A 20,867-nucleotide genomic window follows, 5' to 3' on the forward strand; every position below is an offset into this window, starting at 1 on the left:
AGAAGTGGTGGATGCTAGAGATCAGCTTACAGTGGCAAAAAATTCCTGAACCCATTTTCAAAAATGGCTCATTTTCTACATTTGGAAACTATCAAGTTATAAGCCGACTAACATTTTCGTAGAAATATTGACTATGTAGACTATATGAAATCTTTGAAGGGCTGACTGGCGAGTTGTAGACTAGGTTCAGTTGGAATAGTGGTTGTATTAATAACAAAACATCTTCACATGTAATGAAAATCAACAATCGTTGTTTTTTTTACATCTAGACTGATTTTGACTCGTTAAACAGTGTTGTGTTACAGAGTTGTCTGTTAGATGGAAATATGTAGGTGAAGTTTTGTGATATTTTGGAGACTCCATATAAAAAAACATATAAAGAAAAACCGAAAACCTGTTTTGATTGTTTCAATCTAGATTGTTCGCTTTTCATTTTATTTCTACTTTTACCGTCTCTTACATTCTAGAAAAAGCATTGACTAAATTATAGGATAGTGCTATTCTATTACCGGGAAAAAGACTGTTTCTTTTCGAGTATTCTCGTGATATATTGTCAGTTAATTCCATACTAATCAGTTAACTATCATAGTTTGTAAACATAACATACATTTTGTCCTATTGAAGTATTAAGTACTTTTGCAAGACTGATATGAGTTTGTGACTTGATTCATTAATTTTCCTTTTAGAAATAAACATGCCCTTAAATCTGGACAGTTATATGAGTACTGATGCAAAAAAAATTACATCTATTGATATATAGCTAAAGTGGATTATATTAGTTTGGGTCAATTTTGTTACAGTCGTTACATTAGTCCTCTCAAGAAATGTTGTAAATTTCACCCTATAATTACGAGACAGGTTTTCTGAGCTGGGGTTATCTGGTGATATTCTATGTTTAATTATTATCTAAGGTCTGAATACAGAATTGTGGATGTACTTTTATGGTTCACCAATGTTGTTGCCGACTTACTACTCAAGATTCACTGAATTGGGTTTATTTTACGTATGTTATTTCAAAGGATTCCATACTGGCTATTACCCGTTCAGGCTAGTTGGGTAAAGTAGAAATACAGCTTCTGAATGAATGTCAGTCATACTGGGTCAGCATTTGTTAGCTTATTAAGGCTCCTTAGATAAGATTTTAAGGAGTTTTGCAGTTTAGTGAATTGAGACATTCCGAGAAGTGGTTTAGAGTGGGAACTATCGACTATATTACTGATGGTATCCATTATTTCTCTATTTCTCTATAACCTAAAATAGACAAATTTATATTGTTTATGCTTATATATAGATCATATTCATTACTGCTTTAATCTTGTTATCTCACCTTTTGCGTTTCTTCACACTACAGTTCATTTATTTTTGTATGGAACATTTCTTGATATCCTATTTCCATAAAACACTGATTTATGAGTCTATACGATGAATTTCCAAAGTTTCAGGCGATAATTCGTAACAGATGGAGTTAAGCCATGTTAGTAATAACATCCTATAATTGTCTCACAATATCGTAAATCAACTGAAGTTAGAAATGTGAACGAATGTTTTATAACTTAATGATCAGAAAGTATTATATTACTACTCTGTAAACATTGAAAGTCATGGGTTCCTCTGATTTTTTATTAAATTTGTAGCTGATATTCATCATCCATAATGAAAACTATTTCTCAATTAAGTACACAAAACCATAACCCGACTTTAATAAACAAAATAAATACAAGTATCTTGAACACATAAATAATATATTATCGATTGCTCAATTAATTAGTCAGTTGATCATTAGATCAATCAATCAACAGACCGATCAAGCGATTGGTTGATTGATCGGTTGATCAACCAATTAATCTATCTATTCACCAATTAAGCATTTCATTCATTGAATTGATCAAGAATTTCTGTAGCACATGAAGCAATTTTCTGATAAGCATAATCAATATCTTTCATTGTTGTACCGTGTATTGAAACAAATCGAAGAAATACAGTCGTTGTTGTTGTTTGATATGATATAGTTGTATTCATTTGACCAAGTTCTTGACCTGCGTTCTCATGATATGAACTTAAAACAAGATATACTTCACCTTTATTTAATAAATTTTCATGCAATTTCTTTGTTAATTCATTATTATTCTGTTTAAATACAGAGTGCATAACAAAAATATTAAATATTAAATAATACTAACAATTTACCAGGATATAAATATAGGTTTGTGAAAATTATTCAGTCTTTTGGGTTCAGCATGACGAATCAACACCATAAACTGATTGAATATCGAAATATAATCTATTAAACACTGATTCAGAAGGTTTTAAGGTTAAGTGTTTACTGAAAGGCGCCTGTAGCTCTTCTAGAGTTACTGCCGGTCCCAAGCCCGGGTAAAGGAGGAGGGTTGGGCATGGGGTTAGCGTCCCCATCCCGTAGAAAACTAACTAGCTAAAAAACTCTTACAAGAAAAAATAATTCAAACCATTTTAACTCTGCCCTGGGAGTTAGAAGGTCTTCATTTAGAAGAATTATGACGCTTCATGGTGAAAGCCGAGTTCCTTCGGAAGCCACGAGGCCGATGCCCCTTCTAACAACCAGAGCAAAATTTTTTATAGGTACATGGAACGTCCGAACAATGTAGGAGACCAGGAAGACCAGTCAAATAGCAACGGAAATGAGGAGATACAACTTGGCAGTACTGGGAATCAGCGAAACCCATTGGACCCAAGCTGGACAGAAAAGGCTAGCTACGGGAGAGATGCTGCTATACTCCGGTCACGAAGAGGAAAATGCTCCACACACCCAGGGAGTTGCTCTAATGCTGTTCAAAGTAGCACGAAATGCACTTGTAGGATGGGAATCTCACGGATCCAGAATCATCATAGCATCATTCAAAACAAAGAAGGAGGGGATCTTAATGAATATTATCCAATGTTATGCACCCACCAATGATAGAAACGACGACATTAAAGATCAATTCTACGAGCGGCTGCAGTCAATCATAGAGAAATGCTCAAGAAAGGACCTCACCATTCTGATGGGAGATCTAAATGCCAAAGTCGGGATAGACAACACTGAATATGAAGATATCATGGGGCGACATGGACTGGGGGAAAGAAACGAAAATGGAGAAAGATTTGCAAATCTATGTGCATTCAACAAGTTGGTCATAGGCAGCACAATATTTTCACACAAACGTATACATTAATCTACATGGATCTCACCGGACCACACTACAGAGAACCAGATAGATCATATCTGCATCAATAAAAAATTCCGAAGGACAATGGAAGATGTGAGAACCAGGAGAGGAGCTGATATAGCTTCAGATCACCACCTAGTTGCGGCCAATTTAAAACTGAAGCTAAAGAAAAACTGGACAAGTGGACAAACAGCACTACAAAGGTTCAATACAGTCTTCCTTCGAGATACTGACAAACTCAGTGAATTCAACATAGCTCTCAACAACAGGTTCCAAGCCTTACAGGATCTACTGAAGGAAGAAGAAACTACTATGAAGGACAACTGGAAAGGCATCAAAGAAGCATTAACTTCAAAGTGTCAAGAGGTTCTGGGCCTAAAGAAACACCATCATAAGGAATGGATCTCTATAGAAACACTGGACAAGATCAAAGAAAGGAAGAACAAGAAGGCAGCAGTTAACAACAGCCGAACACGAGCAGAGAAAGTCCAAACACAAGCTGAATACATTGAAGCAAACAAGCAAGTGAAGAGGAGCATTGGAGCCGACAAGAAGAAATACGTGGAAGAACTAGCAACGACGGCAGAAAAAGCTGCTAGAGAAGGAAATATGAAACAGCTTCACGATACAACGAAGAAACTAGCAGGGAAATACAGTAAACCAGAGAGACCGGTCAAAGACAGAGAAGGCAAGCCAATTACTGAAATTCAACAACAGCGAAACAGATGGGTAGAATACTTCGAGGAACTCCTGAATAGGCCGGCTCCAATGAATCCACCGGACATCGAAGCAGAACACACAGATCTTCCCATAGACGTCAACCCACCAACGAATGAAGAAATCAGAATGGCCATCAGACAAATCAAGAACGGGAAAGCAGCGGGACCCGACAACATACCAGCTGAAGCACTGAAGTCAGACATCGAAGTAACTACAAACATGCTTTAACTTCTATTCAAAAAGATTTGGGAGGAGGAACAAGTGCCGATGGACTGGAAAAAAGGACACCTCGTCAAGATTCCAAAGAAAGGAGATTTGAGCAAATGTGAGAACTACAGAGGCATTACACTACTGTCAATACCAGGGAAGGTCTTCAACAGAGTGTTGCTGAACCGGACGAACGATGCAGCAGACGTCCAACTTCGAGATCAACAAGCTGGATTCCGTAAGGATCGATCGTGCACAAACCAAATTGCAACACTACGGATCATCGTCGAACAATCAGTTGAGTGGAACTCATCATTATACATCAACTTCATTGATTATGAAAAGGCATTCGACAGTGTAGATAGGAGGACATTATGGAAACTTCTTCGACACTACGGAGTTCCTGAGAAGATTGTCAATATTATCCGGAACTCATACGACGGACTACAGTGCAAAGTAGTGCATGGAGGACAGCTGACAGATGCATTCCAAATAAGGACCGGAGTCAGACAAGGATGCCTACTCTCTCCCTTCCTCTTTCTTCTGGTGGTCGACTGGATTATGAAGACCTCGACATCTGAAAGAAAACACGGAATACAATGGACAGCTCAGAATCAATTAGACGATTTGGACTTCTCAGATGACCTAGCCCTCCTATCGCGTACACACGAACAGATGCAGATGAAGACAGCCAATGTAGCAGCAGTCTCTGCATCAGTAGGCCTCAGTATACACAAAAGGAAAACCAGGGTCCTCAAATACAACACGGAGAACACCAATTCAATCACACTTGATGGCGAAACTCTGGAAGATGTAGAATCCTCCACATACCTGGGAAGCATCATCGATGAACAAGGAGGCTCAGATGCAGACGTAAAGGTGAGGATCGGCAAAGCAAGGGTCGCATTCCTACAATTGAAGAAAATATGGAACTCAAAACAACTTTCAACCAATATCAAAGTGAGAATCTTCAATACGAACGTCAAGACAGTTCTACTGTATGGAGCTGAAACTTGGAGAACTAATACAACCACCATCAGGAAAGTACAAGTATTTATAAATAGCTGTCTTCGCAAGATACTCAACATCCATTGGCCGGATACCATCAGCAATAGCCTTCTCTGGGAGAGAACAAATCAGCTTCCAGCTGAAGAAGAAATTAGGAAAAGACGATGGAAATGGATAGGACATACATTACGCAAATCGTCAAACTGCATCACGAGGCAAGCCCTAACTTGGAATCCTGAAGGGAAGCGGAAAAGAGGAAGGCTTAAGAACACATTACGTCGGATAATAGAAGCAGATATGAAAAGGATGAATAAGAACCGGAAGGAGCTGGAAAGGATTGCTCAGGACAGGGTTGGGTGGCGAATGCTGGTGAGCGGCCTATGCTCCTTCACGAGGAGTAACAGGCGTAAGTAAGTACGTTTACTGAGAGGACTGAAGGTCCTGGGTTCGACCCCTGACAGAATAGTGGCTATACATCATTAGGGAGCAGCTGTCTAACTCCTACTGGTTTTCAGTAGTTGTATAACTTATATTAGCCCGTGATGTTAAACTAAAAGGATAAATAACGTTAGTAAATATTATATATTGTTTGAGAGATTCGTCTAATTTGTGGGTACTATTCAGAAATGAAATACTCATCTTTGATGGCACCAAATGGCGGCTAAACTACATCATGAGTTATCTGAGACTGAACATGCAAAGAGTTGATTACTAAATTAGTAATCCGAGAGTTAACCACTTACAGTGAGACCTAAGGATCTTGAGCTCAACAACTAATTGTCATGGGTGTCTTGTGTTTTCTAGTTTTTGTTAGCGTTAAGGTAGATTTCAGTTCATAACGAAAATCGCCTACAGTCATGACAGTTACAAATTCTTGCCACTTATTTACAACTTATAATTTCCTTCATATAACTTGGCAGTCAAATGTAAGTTGGTATACTTGACTTTGACTCAATGTTCTTCTTTACTATGAAGGCTAGTGATATTATCCAACTACTCAAATTAAATTTGGTGGGACAAAGTTCAAATATGTGACCTATTGAAAATCGAATGTTTTAGTTACCGAACCACCGCCTGCACTATAATCACTGGTAGATGGAACTGTAATGAGATAAACGTATATTCATCATTTAAAAAATCTTTCTACCGTTATAATCATCTACAAATACTTTTAATTAAACATGTTGGATTGTAGGACATCAAAATTTGACCTAACGCCTCCTCGTGCAGCTGCTGGATAGTGGGAATAACCTCATAAGTTAACTTGGTTAATTGGAGGCGATCGGACTATTTCACTACTCCACACTCCGTAACTGGATATCTCGGAGACCACACTTCGACGTGTCGAAAAATTGTTTAGGGAGGCCCTTTGTGTATATATATGAACTTCACAGGTCTCGGCTTGTGTAGCTGATGTATGTAGGTAAATACAAAGTGTACGCGTTGGGCTTGGCCGAAAAGAGCTAAAAATAGACAATCTACTCTATGTCAATAAAGTAGACCCAACAAAAAGAAACAGGTCCGTAAACAAGGTTAGAGAAGAGAGGGACAGTAAATGCAAGTGAACGAATTGGTGACCATCAACCCTCCCTTAAAAGTGCATATACGTATGTGTGTGCTGTGAAGTACACAACTAAAAGCCTATGTACCAGCGGTGTGCATGTAACACACAAGCTCCAGAAAGGGATTGCAAATATGACTGAAGAGAAAGTTGACCACAAACCCTTCCCAGGGGCGAGTATACCGATGTATATGCCACGGGATTCATAAGTGAAAACCAGTGTTACCGGTATTCATTTAACCTATAATTGTCTCTGGTACGACGTCCAAGAGCCAAGACCCTGGGAAATCTATGATTTCCTCCTAAAACAACGTGCACTTGACGGGTATATGTAACTTAAGAGACGTTTTCCACCAAAAAAGACAATAGGTTTCATCTAAAGAGGCTTAACCAACCTCAATGGGGCTGATACATCACTGGATATCACACTTAAAAATCATATTCTATATAATAGCTTTGTCAACAACGGGGAGGAAGTTAATTGCACTAGATTTTTGTCATCACTGCTGTGATAATTGTGACAGCTGAAATAGGTCTATATGTAGATTTCGCGATTTTGTGTAATAATCAACAGTAGATCTATTGTTAAATGTTAACTTTTTAAGCGTAATGAAGAAAAGATATTTTTCTGTCTTTATATTTACCTTTAGTCGAAAACACACCAGACCGAATTGTACATCGTTGACAATTTCAAAACGACCATCCGTTGTCAATAGTTGTTCAAACTTTTTAGCTAAATCAAAATGCTGAAACAAAGAAATATACTTTATATATAAGGAAGTTGAAGGTATTCATTATATACAGAATATGTGGCCGTTATAAAAGTAACAATGAAATCCCTTCTCTCTCATTATAAATGAGAATATTAATCAGTGTAGATGGGCACTTCTAAGGAGTACCATATTAGGACGAAACGGCAGTCCAGTGCTTCCAGGTTTTTCATAGTGGTCTAGCTTTAATCGACTCATAAACTCAACGATCAAATTATTACATTCTCCACATAACCCCTTTCTGATATTAATCAATATGTCACTAAATTACCGTCTATTGTAATTCAGGTAAATAGAAGATGCAACATTTTACTGATTGACCAATATTCAATATTTCCTACCGTAAAATCATACAATTAAATTTCAATATAACGTAAAAACAATATACTTCACTTCTTAATAATGCTGTCTCAATGAATTTCCCATAAGATCTAATGTAAAATCTTTAATTTTTTATTGAGAATATAATATAATTTAAACCATACGAGAATAAAATGAAAATATTGAAATAGGACTTTTGATATAAGCAAAGATGGGTAGTGGTTAACAGTGGAATCCAGGACACGTCAACTGGATGTACCTGCACCCCAAGGTTGATGTCCTCCTCAGGGCTAGAACTCAGTACGAGTCCCAAATAGGACGAAAAGCGCATGCTATATCCCACTACCAGCCACCATCTATCTTCGATTGTAATGCTTGTGATTTAAGACAATATCGAGGCAATCCATACACGTATGCCAATAAGAGACTGATCGATTGCACTCCTAAACCTCAATGGGAAGATTCAAATAAACAGTTTATGACATTCGATAGTTTATCATTTAAATGCCAGTTTACTTGTTGAAAATCATCATTCAAAAAAGAAAATCTAGTTAGGGTTCTTTTAATTTTACGGTAAATTACTAATACTTAGTTCATAAAAAATTTCAATGGTTGAGATCATCCACCGTTGTCATCAGTGAGTTACTATCTCATAACAGACCTGGTTGAACTCCACTGGTCACTGCTTCTCACTAGAACTTCAAGATATACCTCTAGCTTCAACTGACTCATGATCTCAACCATTGAAGTTACTATAATATCCACAATACCCCTTCTGATATTGATAAAAATTTGTTTAACATTTTGGTAACTTACTAATCGAAGTAAATGACGAATATTTTTAAGTCCATATAATCGTAAAACAAACCAAAGTTTTAAAGCTCGAAATCGTCTACCAAGTGATATACTCCAATTCTAGAAAACAAAAAATTAAAAGAAATATATATTATATTGATATATTGATCATAAAATTGTTAACCATTTATATTTTTTTATAAGGGCCCATATGCATACGAAATCTAATAACTTACTTACTTACTTATGCCTGTTAATCCTCGTGAGGGAACACAGGCCGTCAACCATCATTCTCCATCTAACTCTGTCCTCAACAATCCTATCCAGTTGCTATTCATCCTTTCCGTGTCTGCTTCGAATTCTCGACGCAGTGTTTTTTTGGTCTTCCTTTTTCCCTTTTCCCTTCAGGACTGCAAGTTAGCGCTTGTCTTGTGATGTAGTTTGGTGATTTCTTCAATCTGGCTCCTATTCACCTCCATCGTCTTTTCCTAATTTCCTCTTCATCTGGACATTGGTTTGCTCTCTTCCACAGTAGGTTGTTGCTGATGGTATCCAACAAATAGACATTCTGTATCTGATGTAGACAATTGATTACAAATACTTGTACATTTTTGATGATAGTTGTAGTAGTTCTCCAAGTTTCAGCCCCATACAGAAGAACCGTCTTGACATTCGTATTAAAGATTGTGACTTTAATATTGATTGGTAGTTGTTTTGAGTTCCATATGTTCTTCAATTGTAGGGATGCTGTCCTTGCTCTGGCAATCCACTAACTATTCTAGAATTACTGCTGGTCCCAAACTCACACAAAGGAGGAAGGTTAGGCATGGGATTGGCAACCCTATCCTGTAGAAATCATCCTTGTTAAAAAAACACTAACCACATTAAATAAATTAAATCATTTGAACTCTGCCCTGGGAGTTGAAGGAAGAATTATGACGCCTCATGTTGAAAGCCGAGATTCTTCGGAGGTCACAATGAAACCTAATAGACATTTTACTAAAATTATAACTGTATAGTTTTTGTATGTGACAGACTGATATAGATCCTTAGGTGATTTTATCTAACCTTTACATATGTATTCATACACAAAGAGTATTGCAGAAAACCATCGTTTTCGATAACTTCTTCATTCAGGCACTACAGTTACAAATCGAAAATTATAATTTTGTGTTGCAATTACACTAAACCGTTAAAGTTGAATTAATCCAGGTTATAAGTTAAATAGGTCAAATTTCATGTAGAATAAGTACTACATAGTTTAAATTACTAACGTCACTGTTAACGTTGAGAAAACATATTTAATACGAAGCAGAAATCGTCGTATTGTAGTTGTTGTGATAATAATAATAACAGCATTAAGAATAATTATTAATCGGGATATTATGTAAAATAAGAAAGATTAACGTATCATTCAGAATAAGAAAAGAATGTCTTGGAAGAGAGTGTAAATCACAATGTTTGGTGAAAGGGACACAAATAAAATCAAGAGCGAAGTGACCTTAATATAGGCCAAGGTAAACAGAGAAATTGTATGTATCTTATACAATTAATCTTGACCTTTCATCTGTGTGAGGTTCCTCAACATAGTATTTGTGTACCTAAAACTCCACTATGAGTCAAAGCCACAGCCTCTGTGCTTATTCGTGAGCAAGTTGAATTTTTAAACTACTATGTTACAGGGAACACAGGTCACAAGTTATAACATCAATGATTTTACTTTCGCAACCATAATCTATTCTCAATTTGATACAATATCGTTTACTCACTAGTAACTGATTTTGAAAATAATTTGTGAAGTTCTAGTCGGAATTAATAATGGCTGTTTGAATTTAATTATTTCAAGAGTGGTACAGTTACGCACTACTGGTATTTTGATGATTTCACAATATATATTGTATATCAGTATAGGATTGTGGAGATTGTTGAGTTTAGATTGATATCATTAATGGATAAATGTTAGACGACCATTGAAAACCTTGAAGTACTGGGCGGCTGTTTCGTCATATTATGGGACTCCTCATAGATGCGCATCAAGATGAATTTCTTGGAGTTCTAGTGAGAAGCCGTGACCAGTTGAGTTCAACCGTGTCTGTTGTGAGGCGGTCACTCTCTGAAGACAGTGGTGGACGGTCGCGCAACATTGTGGACAGATTGAAGTTAGACATTAATACCACCGAATGCCTGCTCAGTGATCCAGAGGTTAAGTGTTCGCGCGCAAGAACAGAAGTCCTGTGTTCGAGCCCCGCGTGCAGCGTCGTGGATGCGCTGCTGAGTCCCATACTGAGATGAAATGGCTGTCCAGTTCTTCCAGGTCTTCAATGGTGACCTAACATTGATCCATTCATGAGATTAATGTATTGTATATGTTAATATTTCTTTAATATCTTGAAACTTTATGTCACTGAATGAGTAGAAATCAACAAAATACTTAATGAATACATTGTATTATCTTTAGAGCATTTTTTCCTTGTTCCGACTGAAAAAATCAAAAAAATCAATAAATAGAGCTGTGAATAAACAGGTAAAAGGTAAAAAAAAAACAAGCTCCCTTAAAGTAATCAATTTACACGATACTCTGGCATTCCTTCAAAAGTATGCTGCAAATAAAGTGGATCCACTTGGAATGCAGTCGATATAACAGTGTGATCACTTAGCCAAAGTAATGAACAGTCAAAGTTTACAAGTAATAATTTATGAGCATTGATATTAATTGAGTTAGCTAACTATAGATGAGAGAAGAAAAAACAATAAACACAATCTGATTATTTTATTTCATTACTACTATTATCATCATTATGTATGTGAAAAGATATAGAAAAGGGATTTATTATAAATAATTTTTTCAATGAACAAAGCAAGTTTTTAATTAGAATATAAACGGTGAGTGGAATTTATTTCTTAACATTGATTATAAGGTCTATTTTACCTTCTCTGTCCTTATTTACTTCCCTTAGACTCTTTTGTGTATTGCTTTATACTACTTATTAATATTCAGTAAACAGTTGTATTCACAGCAATTTCTGAGCGTATGTTGTAGCGCAAGTTTATAGAGTAATATTCTAAAATAATTACATATACATATAATATTTATTGAGTTTATCATTATAATCACTTTCCCTCAGTCCTTGGAGCAGTTATTCAAGATTTTGAATGGTTGTTTAATCCTTGTTTAAACGTAACGGTTCCTATATTGCTTGCTCTTGGTTCCGTTTTTGCTTGTTAATAAACTGTTATCAAGAATAGACACAGCTATTAACTGTCATTTGAACTATCGTATGTTGTAATTATTCTTTATGTTATTATTCCAAGAAGCCTTTTCTATTTCAAACTTACAGGCGTGAAGGGCGCCACAGGTACTCCACAAGTTGAGGTTTGCAGCTAAAATATGTATATTACTCAATAAAGAACCACTTTTTTTCAGATAAATCATTGTTTTGTTAACGTCGATCTCGCGCGTATCTCAATTGCGTGGTTTAGACGCTTCGACAGATTTAACATTGAATTTTTCCGTTTGGGCTCTTTGAAATTAACCTGTCATTTGGCTTAACAATATGTAATTTATTATATTTCTGTGATATTTAAAAAAAGTTGCAGTGTGTATAGGTAATTGAATTGATTTTTTAATTGAGATTTATGTTAAGGGCTGAAGTTATTAGGAAGCTATTAGGAACTAGAAGGTACTGAACAGTTGTTCTATTTTAGCATGAAACTCCTTCATAATATATATCCATGACTTCAACAGAGATTGAATCCAGTGACTTATAGGCCTCATGGAGAACGCTTAGACGTTAGATCAGTAAACTGCCATTGAATAGTTTTTACATTTCTAATTTTAGTCAACTTCTTATATTATTATTATCTTACACAGATCAGAAACACTGTATAGTTTGCTCGATTCTTAGGCACATACCTCTTATTTCATTATTAGGAAGGGTGATAGTTATTCCAATTTTGATATTAGAAACTGAAGTTTGATCATTTTTCATCTGTATATCCGTACCCACTGCGAATTGCTTCGATTGCCGGTGTGAACATCATAACTGAAATCCAGGTACATTCAACTAACATGTCCTAAATAAAACTAAACAGAAATCCTAGAGTCCGCTGCTAACCACTATCCATCTAATTAAAGCAAATCTCTTAGTCATTCATTTATTTGGTTTTGTCAACTATGATGTATAGTAGTCTAATATGCCACTTGTACAATTATATGGGTTACATATTTCAACTTTAGAAGACGTAAGTTTGCCTGGTTAATCGATTTTTTAAGAAGAATACGTTGAACGGGTAAGTGAATTTATTATTAGTGGTGCTAAAAATAATGCAAAGTGGTTGGGTCCCCAAGCCTGAGAAGGTGGTTCTCTTAGGAGAGCCATTTCCCGAGCTTTTAACTGAGTGACCGATCCATATGGCAGATGGACGAAGTTATCAAGTTCGGTCTTGTGGTAGCCGGTAACTAAGAATAAGTTTATACTCCATTTGTTCCCGCAGGATATTGGAGCCCATGTACACTATTGGCTTGGGACCAGGGTTTTCAAACTCCTCTAGGTGAATCCTACGTACGCATCAACCTGGTTTCGGCACCGGACATCTGCTTTTCCTTCTCTCAATTTCGTAAACAAAACCCTTACCTCGAGAAGGTAGTGAGTGCGATTTCCATAGGAGTAGCTATTTTCCCATGGCCATGAGTGGATGTTGAGAGGGAGAGGGGACTTTCCCCCACCCTCAGCCTTACAAATGCATTTGAAACTTTTGGAAATTATCTTAATCCATTTACACTAGGTTCATGTAAATATGAAAGGAATTTACAAGAAAAGAAACTACAATATCAACTACTTTGTAAGTGATATTAACAAAATAAAATGACTTTCGTTAGTAGAATATTGAATAAAATTAAGCATCTCCATAAAAGGCATGATGTAACACATTGGACTTACTTCGATACCCTTGCCAAGATAACGAAATTCAGGACAAAGTAATGCACTTCCCGCATATGCTGCATCGACATGAAACCAAATATTGAATTTCTTACCTGAAAAACGAACAAATAAGCAAAATATTTCAACGACAATAAATAATAATGATTCACAATTAATAATCAGACAAAAATATGAACTATAATGGTAATACAAAGTCATATGAATAAAAATTTATATTCATCGAACAAGTTATACGCTAGTTGAACTCAGTAGCTGTGTGATGTGTGCTACTTATACTGACATAAGTAGTATATGATGTTAGTCGTGAACAGAAGGTCTGACAGCAGAGAAACAAGAGAATCGAACAGTAAATAATCGAAACAGGATGCAATTTGTATGAAAATGCAAGAACAATGAAGTCTGAGTAATAATGAGACAACTGGTGGACATTTTGCAAATTAAGCAATTACTTTATGATTGTTAGATTTTATGAACAATTCCTGTAATTTTGTGTTAAATACATTCGATTGTCCCCACCCGTGTTCTGTTCACTACAGTTGAATAAATAACAGGTTTATGTAAGGAATAATAGGTGTTGGGTTTGAGTCTCAGTATGAATATTAACACTGAGACCCAAGGGAATTCAGTTGTTGAGTCTAAAGATGGATGAAATATGCATCAACCCCTACTCGAAATACAAACATGAGGAAATCAAAGTTATAAATTGATTCTTTATTATTATCATAATTGTTATTGTTATTATGGAAATACTTTTTTTCAAGGAAGTACCAATCAGTTTTAGGGAAGTAGTTAATGGATTTTTGCACGACATCCAAAAACAATGGTGAAGTACTGTTTCATTGATTAAAAACGAAGTGAAATCTACCAATATTTGGTTAATTAAACAATTAAATGTTATAAGCACAAGATTATTAAAAAAACAGGGATCATGATCTGTGAACTTTGGGGAGGAAATTAAGGGTTATTGATATTTAATCCAAAACCATAACCTTTATCGGGTTTTCATGTAAAAACTTAGTTTATATTATCTTCATTGGTAAAAGAGCGAATTCTTTGGGTCATTTTAAGAGTTTCTGTAAATCGTGAGTTGAGTATAATTTCACTGTATGAGAATTTTCAACAGTAAACATTGGATGCTCCCTTAAGTTCTAGGTTTGATCAATTCATCTAAACGTCTTATTATTTTTGAATCAGTGAGTTAATGATTAAGAGTATCGCGTTATTGATATTTTGACAAAACGTTTTACCAGTTTTAGTTAGCGGATCGCTGTGATGTAGCCATAATATCACAAGTTTATACAGAATAGAGGAAATGTGGCCCTTATTGCGATAGGTACTTGGTTCGAGTCCCGGAGTGAACACCAACTTTGGAGTGCAAGTACATCCAGCTGAAGAGTTCCAAAACGGATGAAACACGAGTCCTAGTTACTACTACTAACCACATTCCATCTACTCAATAGCTCTTATGTTCAAAAGTGTAATTGATTTGTGATTTAACACAATATTGATCTAATGCTTTTCTAACTGATATTGTGGTGTGTACTATTCATGTCGACAGATATAAGTAGTATGTATCACCAATCGAAAGTGAAATGTTTGGCAGCAGAAGGTTAACAAGATCGAATAGAAGAGAACGTGAACAGGGAGTGATTTGTATGGAAACGAAGGAACAATGAAGTCTGAGGCAATTGATGGAAATTTTGCAAATGAGGTACTGAACGTATGGTATTCATATTTTACCAAATAACTCTGTAATGTTTTATTTAAGTTCATTTTGTCGTTCCCACCCATGCATTCTCATCCACAACAACATTACTTCATAACTGGGAAAAAAACTTAAAAACAATCATTATTATAATTGTCATCGTTGTTCATTGACTGATAAAAAGAGCACACTTACAAATGTTACCGATTTCATAAAGATTTTCAAATTCACATGTCGATGTTGTACCCATTGTTGCTACACACTGTGATAAGAAAAATTAATTATGTAATTATTGGGAAACAAGACTAGTATTACAAATAAGTAATAATGCAACTCAGTAACTTGGTTCTATTTTCACGATCTGGCCTTAGATCAGTAATGAAAACCTAGAAGCACTAGGCGGCTGTTTCGCCCTGGTATTGTAGTGGACGCCACTCACAGGGATATTTGTAAGTTGTATATAGAGAAACGTGATGTCGAAGTTGTAACAGTTATTGAACAGAGAGAAGTGTTTCAGTGCATCGAAAGCACGGCGTTGGCAGAACACTTGGGGACAGGAAAGAAGACAATTAACATGGCAGAACACATTGAAAGATGCAAATTGAATAAAATCTATGTATATGTATTATGCTAATACTTTGTAACCTCCAATGATAAATACACATACCTCCTGACAAAATAATAGTTTATCCTAATCAAGTCTTCGTTCATTACAGCACGATATTATTAACATTGAGCATTCACTATCTTACATCCGGGAATCTATTTGTTGGTTATAAGATTTTGATCTTATGATACCATAAATTGTATACTTACATTAGGTTTCTGGTTATTTAGTGCTAAGTACTACCCGTTTGAGCTTATTCGAAGTGTAGCTATTATACACTCTAAATCAAACGTATAAAAATCAATGTATCCATATAGAGTTTTAGTTTATTTTAGTACATGATAAATCCTCATCTATCCTCTTTTTCTTGTTCATTACATTGAGTCTTATCAGTTTTTATTCAGTTATAACAACTAGTGAACGGGTAAAATTGGAATATATTTCTGCCAATTTATGTAGTAAAGTTATAGCTTAACCAACGACAGAAACGGTTTAAGGCTACTAACAGAAGTGATATAATGGCATCGAAGTTTATTTCAAGTTTCATTTAGATGTAGTTTCAAATAGCAATCTCCAATTTTAACTTGAATCTCATATTTAGAGGCTTGATGTTTGTCATAACAGTAATAAAGATTCATTTAAGTTCATCAAAGTTCACGCTCATCTTAGAAAGTCAAGGTCATAGTAACTAGTGAATCTTACTTCAAAAAGTAATTTACGTTGTTAATTAATATCAACCTAAAAGTTATTGGAGTATTATTCAAGAATCATTGAACCAGTTCAACATTGAATAACCATAAACCCAAACGAAATGAACTTATGGAATATATGGATTTTCTGGCATATAATGCAATATTTAAACTATTGAATTGCTATTCAACGATTTATATAGTACGTATTATTTTTTATTGTTATCACTAAGGTTGCAACTAAAGTACAACGGTGAACCAATCAGGATTCAGAATATAATTTCAAGATTACGGTATATAGTTCACAAAAAGATATTGATGATCAGTTTTATAATTTCTAATTCTAACGAAAATATAATAATAGCGTACTTACAAAAGGAAAGATTGATAAATAGTGGCTAATAGTGGAATCCAGGATGCATGTTTCGTCCGATTTTGGACTAGTCAGCTGCATGTGCCTGCATCGCAGAGTTGATGTTCAGTCCGGGACTCGCACTAAGCACCGTTCGCTTCAAACGCTATCAAGTTATCCACTTAGCTACCGAGTCCTGATAGCCACTTGCTTGTGCAACGGGGTGAAGTTTAAATTCACTTAGTATTATTTGCTTGAATCTTCCCATTGATGTTTAGTACTGCAATTGATCAGTCTGTTAATGCAGTCCTAAACATCAATGGGAAGATTCAAACAAACAATATCAAAAGGAAAGATTGTTTGGAAGATCATTTTATATGATTATAGTCAGAAAAGGATTTTAATAGAATGTCTATATAAACAAGATAATGATATATTTTGGTACCAGTTATGTAAGGGACAAGAGATCTATAAGAGTTGAACTCTTTTTTACTTGTTTGAAAATGACTTTTAGACAATTGATTCTCCCAGTAATAAATTAGATCATGCAAATCTTGGTAACCACTGTATTTGTCCGTATTAATATAGGCGAAGAAACAGGCATATACTTTTATTAATATAGCAAGGAAATATTCTCATAAATGTTGATGATTACGATACTATTTTTGGAGTGGAGAAGTGAAATTATAAGAATTGATAAAACAGTCATTAGAAAGTGAAATTTTACTTTATATTGAATAGACAAAGAAGCGACCATCTATGTGTATTATTGAGTACATTCTAAAATACCTACATCTTGTAGAATAGTGATAACCTTCATTATTCAATTCCATATCATCTGATGGATATGTCATGAATTAGCTACACAAAAGCCATGCAAAATAATCAATAAACAAGATGTTTACATTCTGACATTTTTTTAATAGAAAGCATATCAATTAGAAAGCTAGAACTTGACCTTTGTATTTGAAAACAGTCAGTAAATATCCCTTAATTTACCTCGTAATAGAAATGAGAAATATAGACCAACTCTATTTGGTTTAAACTACATTTCAGTGAATTCGGCATGTAACAAAGCTTTTTATTTATTCTTCCTTTATTCTTAATATCACTATTACATATTATGTAATAAAATATTCTAAAAGTAGAACCTCAATCGTTACGACACTAAATGTAAGCATCATTTTGATTTTATCTTGTAAATAACTTACTGTCTACTTATGGACTGTTTTATCCTTAACTTCCAGGTATATTATTATTGTGGTGTGTGCTACATATGTCGACAAATATTAGTAGTATGTAACACGAATCTAAAGTGAAATGTTTGGCAGCAGAAGATTAACGAGGTCGAATAGAAGAGAACGTGAACAGAGAGTAATTGGTATGGAAACGAAGGAACAATGAAGTCTGAGACAATTGATGAACATTTTTCAAATAAAGTATCTACTGTGTGGTTCTCATATTTTTTACTAAGAGATTCTATAATTTTGTATTTATATACATTTGATTGTCCCCGATTGTATTCTCGCTCACTACATCATTATTACCATTTTTACTTTTCATACATTTGAGCTTATTTGCCTAAATATCGTTGGATATTAGAGAATTCAATCAAATATAACAGATTTATCAGATTATTCAAAAAATATTTATAATATAGTTCTTGATTTAGTTTAACAATATGAAATACCTTCTATACACTCATTGATCTTACCATAACTGGAATAAAACCTTTGTTTATATCGTTTTCAATTGCTTCTTTTAAATCCTTTGAATCAAAAATCAATTTTTTCTCCATCTTCCTTGTTTGAATCATGTGACATTTCAACATAGCCAGATGAAATGCCCGAATGACAGAGCTGTGTGCCTAATAAAAAATTAATATTATTTATATATTCATAAAAAAAGTTAAAGAGTTTAATAAAATCTATATACATAATGGTCAAATGGTTCATTTTTTGTTCTACGATAAGTTAATTTATACAAGAACATTGAAAAATATATATTACATAGAAATAAAAAGTAGATTTTTGAATGGGATCACGAATCGATCAAAGTTAGACCACCATGGGAAACCTGAAAACATTGGACTGCCGTTTCGTCCTAGTATGGGACTCCTCAGTGGTGCGCAATCACGATCCCGCACACGAAATCCGAACCCATGACCTTCAGTTTCGCGCACGAATGCTCCAGCTGTAGACTACTGAGCCAGCATCCAGCGATGTTGATGTTTAAGTCCAACCAATCCACGAAATTGCGCGACCACCACATGTCCACTAGTGACTAGCTTCGAGAGGTAATTCTCGAAGTTCTGGTGAGAAGCCGTGACCAGTGTAACTGTTCCATGTCAGATAGAGACGGGTATCTACCTCATACGATGGAAGATTGTCGCGCGATTTCGTGGATTGGTTAGACTTAAACATCAACATCGCTGGATGCTGGCTCAGTAGTCTACAGCTGGAGCATTCGTGCGCGAAACTGAAGGTCATGGGTTCGGATTTCGTGTGCGCGATCGTGGACCTACACTATTGAGGAGTCCCATACTAGGACGAAATGGCCGTCCAGTGTTTCCAGGTTTTTAATGGTCGTCTAACATTCATCGGTTCATGGTCTCAATCAAAAACTTAACAATCTTCACAAACTCATACTGATAAAAATGAATTTTCGAAGAATTATAGAATGAAAAATATTATGATTTTCTTTTATATGGAACAGGTGTTTATTATCAATAAGATATACAAGTATACATCCTTGTATAATTTTGACTGTTTCGTTATTCAAACGTTTAGAGTAATTTAAGTCAATCATGATCAATGTAGAGCCTGAGACAAATGTGAGCTAGTTCATGTTACTGTACCACATTACGAGGTGATGTGTAGACGAAAATGATAATGAATTGTTGTTTGCTTAGTCAGACATGTAGATAATCTGACAGGTGTCAGATGAGTTATATATTCCCCTATCCTTATTATTATTATTATTATTATTATTATTATTATTATTATTATTATTATTATTATTATTATTATTATTATTATTATTATTATTATTGACATGACAACAGTTATACTTACTATTACAAGTAAGAATGAATAGTTAAAAGATATTATTAAATTGATCTAAAATGTCTATGAAAACGTTGTACTCACAAATTATAGAATCTATATGATCAACAATTGAATTATACATAAAATGTCTCAATTGGAAATAGAGATTTATTAGAAAGTATCGTTCTGTCACAGTAAACAACATGAACACAAAATATACAAACATTAAATTGTGAGGCATATCAACATTAGGTAAGAAATAAAAGGATGTATAATACAGTATTTGTTCTTCAAATAATTAAACAGGAGTAAAACTTCACAACATGGTATTATAAATTAACAAACAGTATGTAACTGTCGAATAGGAGTACCGATAAGATATTTGGTTCTACATTTAAAAAATAACCAAATCATTAAACAGTAACTTATGCAGGAAGTATGAAAAACTGGAGAAAGAAGGAAACACTGACAAAGGACGAAAGGCAAGATAAAATATCGAAAGAAAAGTACAAACAAATAGGGTAGATCGTTTATTGCAAAGGTGAGATGTCATTTATTGGTTATTACAACCGATGTGCATATAATATATTTGAAATTACTCAAACTACTGATGAAGATTAAGTAGAATAAAATAAACTATTAAATTAGCCAGTAGTAAGGTGGATAAACTTAAGCGATCACACAATGATTAATTAATCAGAACATTTTGTTAAAGAAAATGAAAGGTTGGTAAACTTTATTCCCTCAACCACATATTTTGTAGAATAATTCTGTAATTTACCTGAGAAAATACCTTTTGGCTTAGTCGAACTCTCAGATTGAACTTTGTTGATAAGTAGTCTTATTACATTATCGAAATTTATCAAAGGGACCAATTGCTTTAAATAGTATTATATTGATTATAGATTTTAATAGAAGCTACTTTAAAGCAGACAAGAATTTTCACATTTTCATATG

The 20,867-nt window shown here is 34.7% G+C and overlaps 1 protein-coding gene across 1 annotated transcript in view; it reads right to left on the bottom strand.

Annotated features, from left to right (window-relative positions):
- Positions 1–1,869: 1,869 nt before the first annotated feature.
- GAD2_2 (Glutamate decarboxylase 2) overlaps positions 1,870–20,867 on the bottom strand; it is a gene marked incomplete at both ends in the record, with an annotated part of 28,578 nt that continues 9,580 nt past the window's right edge. The window contains 7 exons of the mRNA XM_035730088.1: positions 1,870–2,127; positions 7,326–7,427; positions 8,589–8,687; positions 11,138–11,293; positions 13,508–13,602; positions 15,411–15,477; positions 18,578–18,730. Coding sequence (XP_035589255.1) covers positions 1,870–2,127; positions 7,326–7,427; positions 8,589–8,687; positions 11,138–11,293; positions 13,508–13,602; positions 15,411–15,477; positions 18,578–18,730 — 930 coding nt within the window. The remainder of the gene's footprint in view (positions 2,128–7,325; positions 7,428–8,588; positions 8,688–11,137; positions 11,294–13,507; positions 13,603–15,410; positions 15,478–18,577; positions 18,731–20,867) is intronic.

Source organism: Schistosoma haematobium, chromosome 4 (genome assembly GCF_000699445.3).
Source record: "Schistosoma haematobium chromosome 4, whole genome shotgun sequence".
NCBI lineage: Eukaryota > Metazoa > Platyhelminthes > Trematoda > Strigeidida > Schistosomatidae > Schistosoma > Schistosoma haematobium.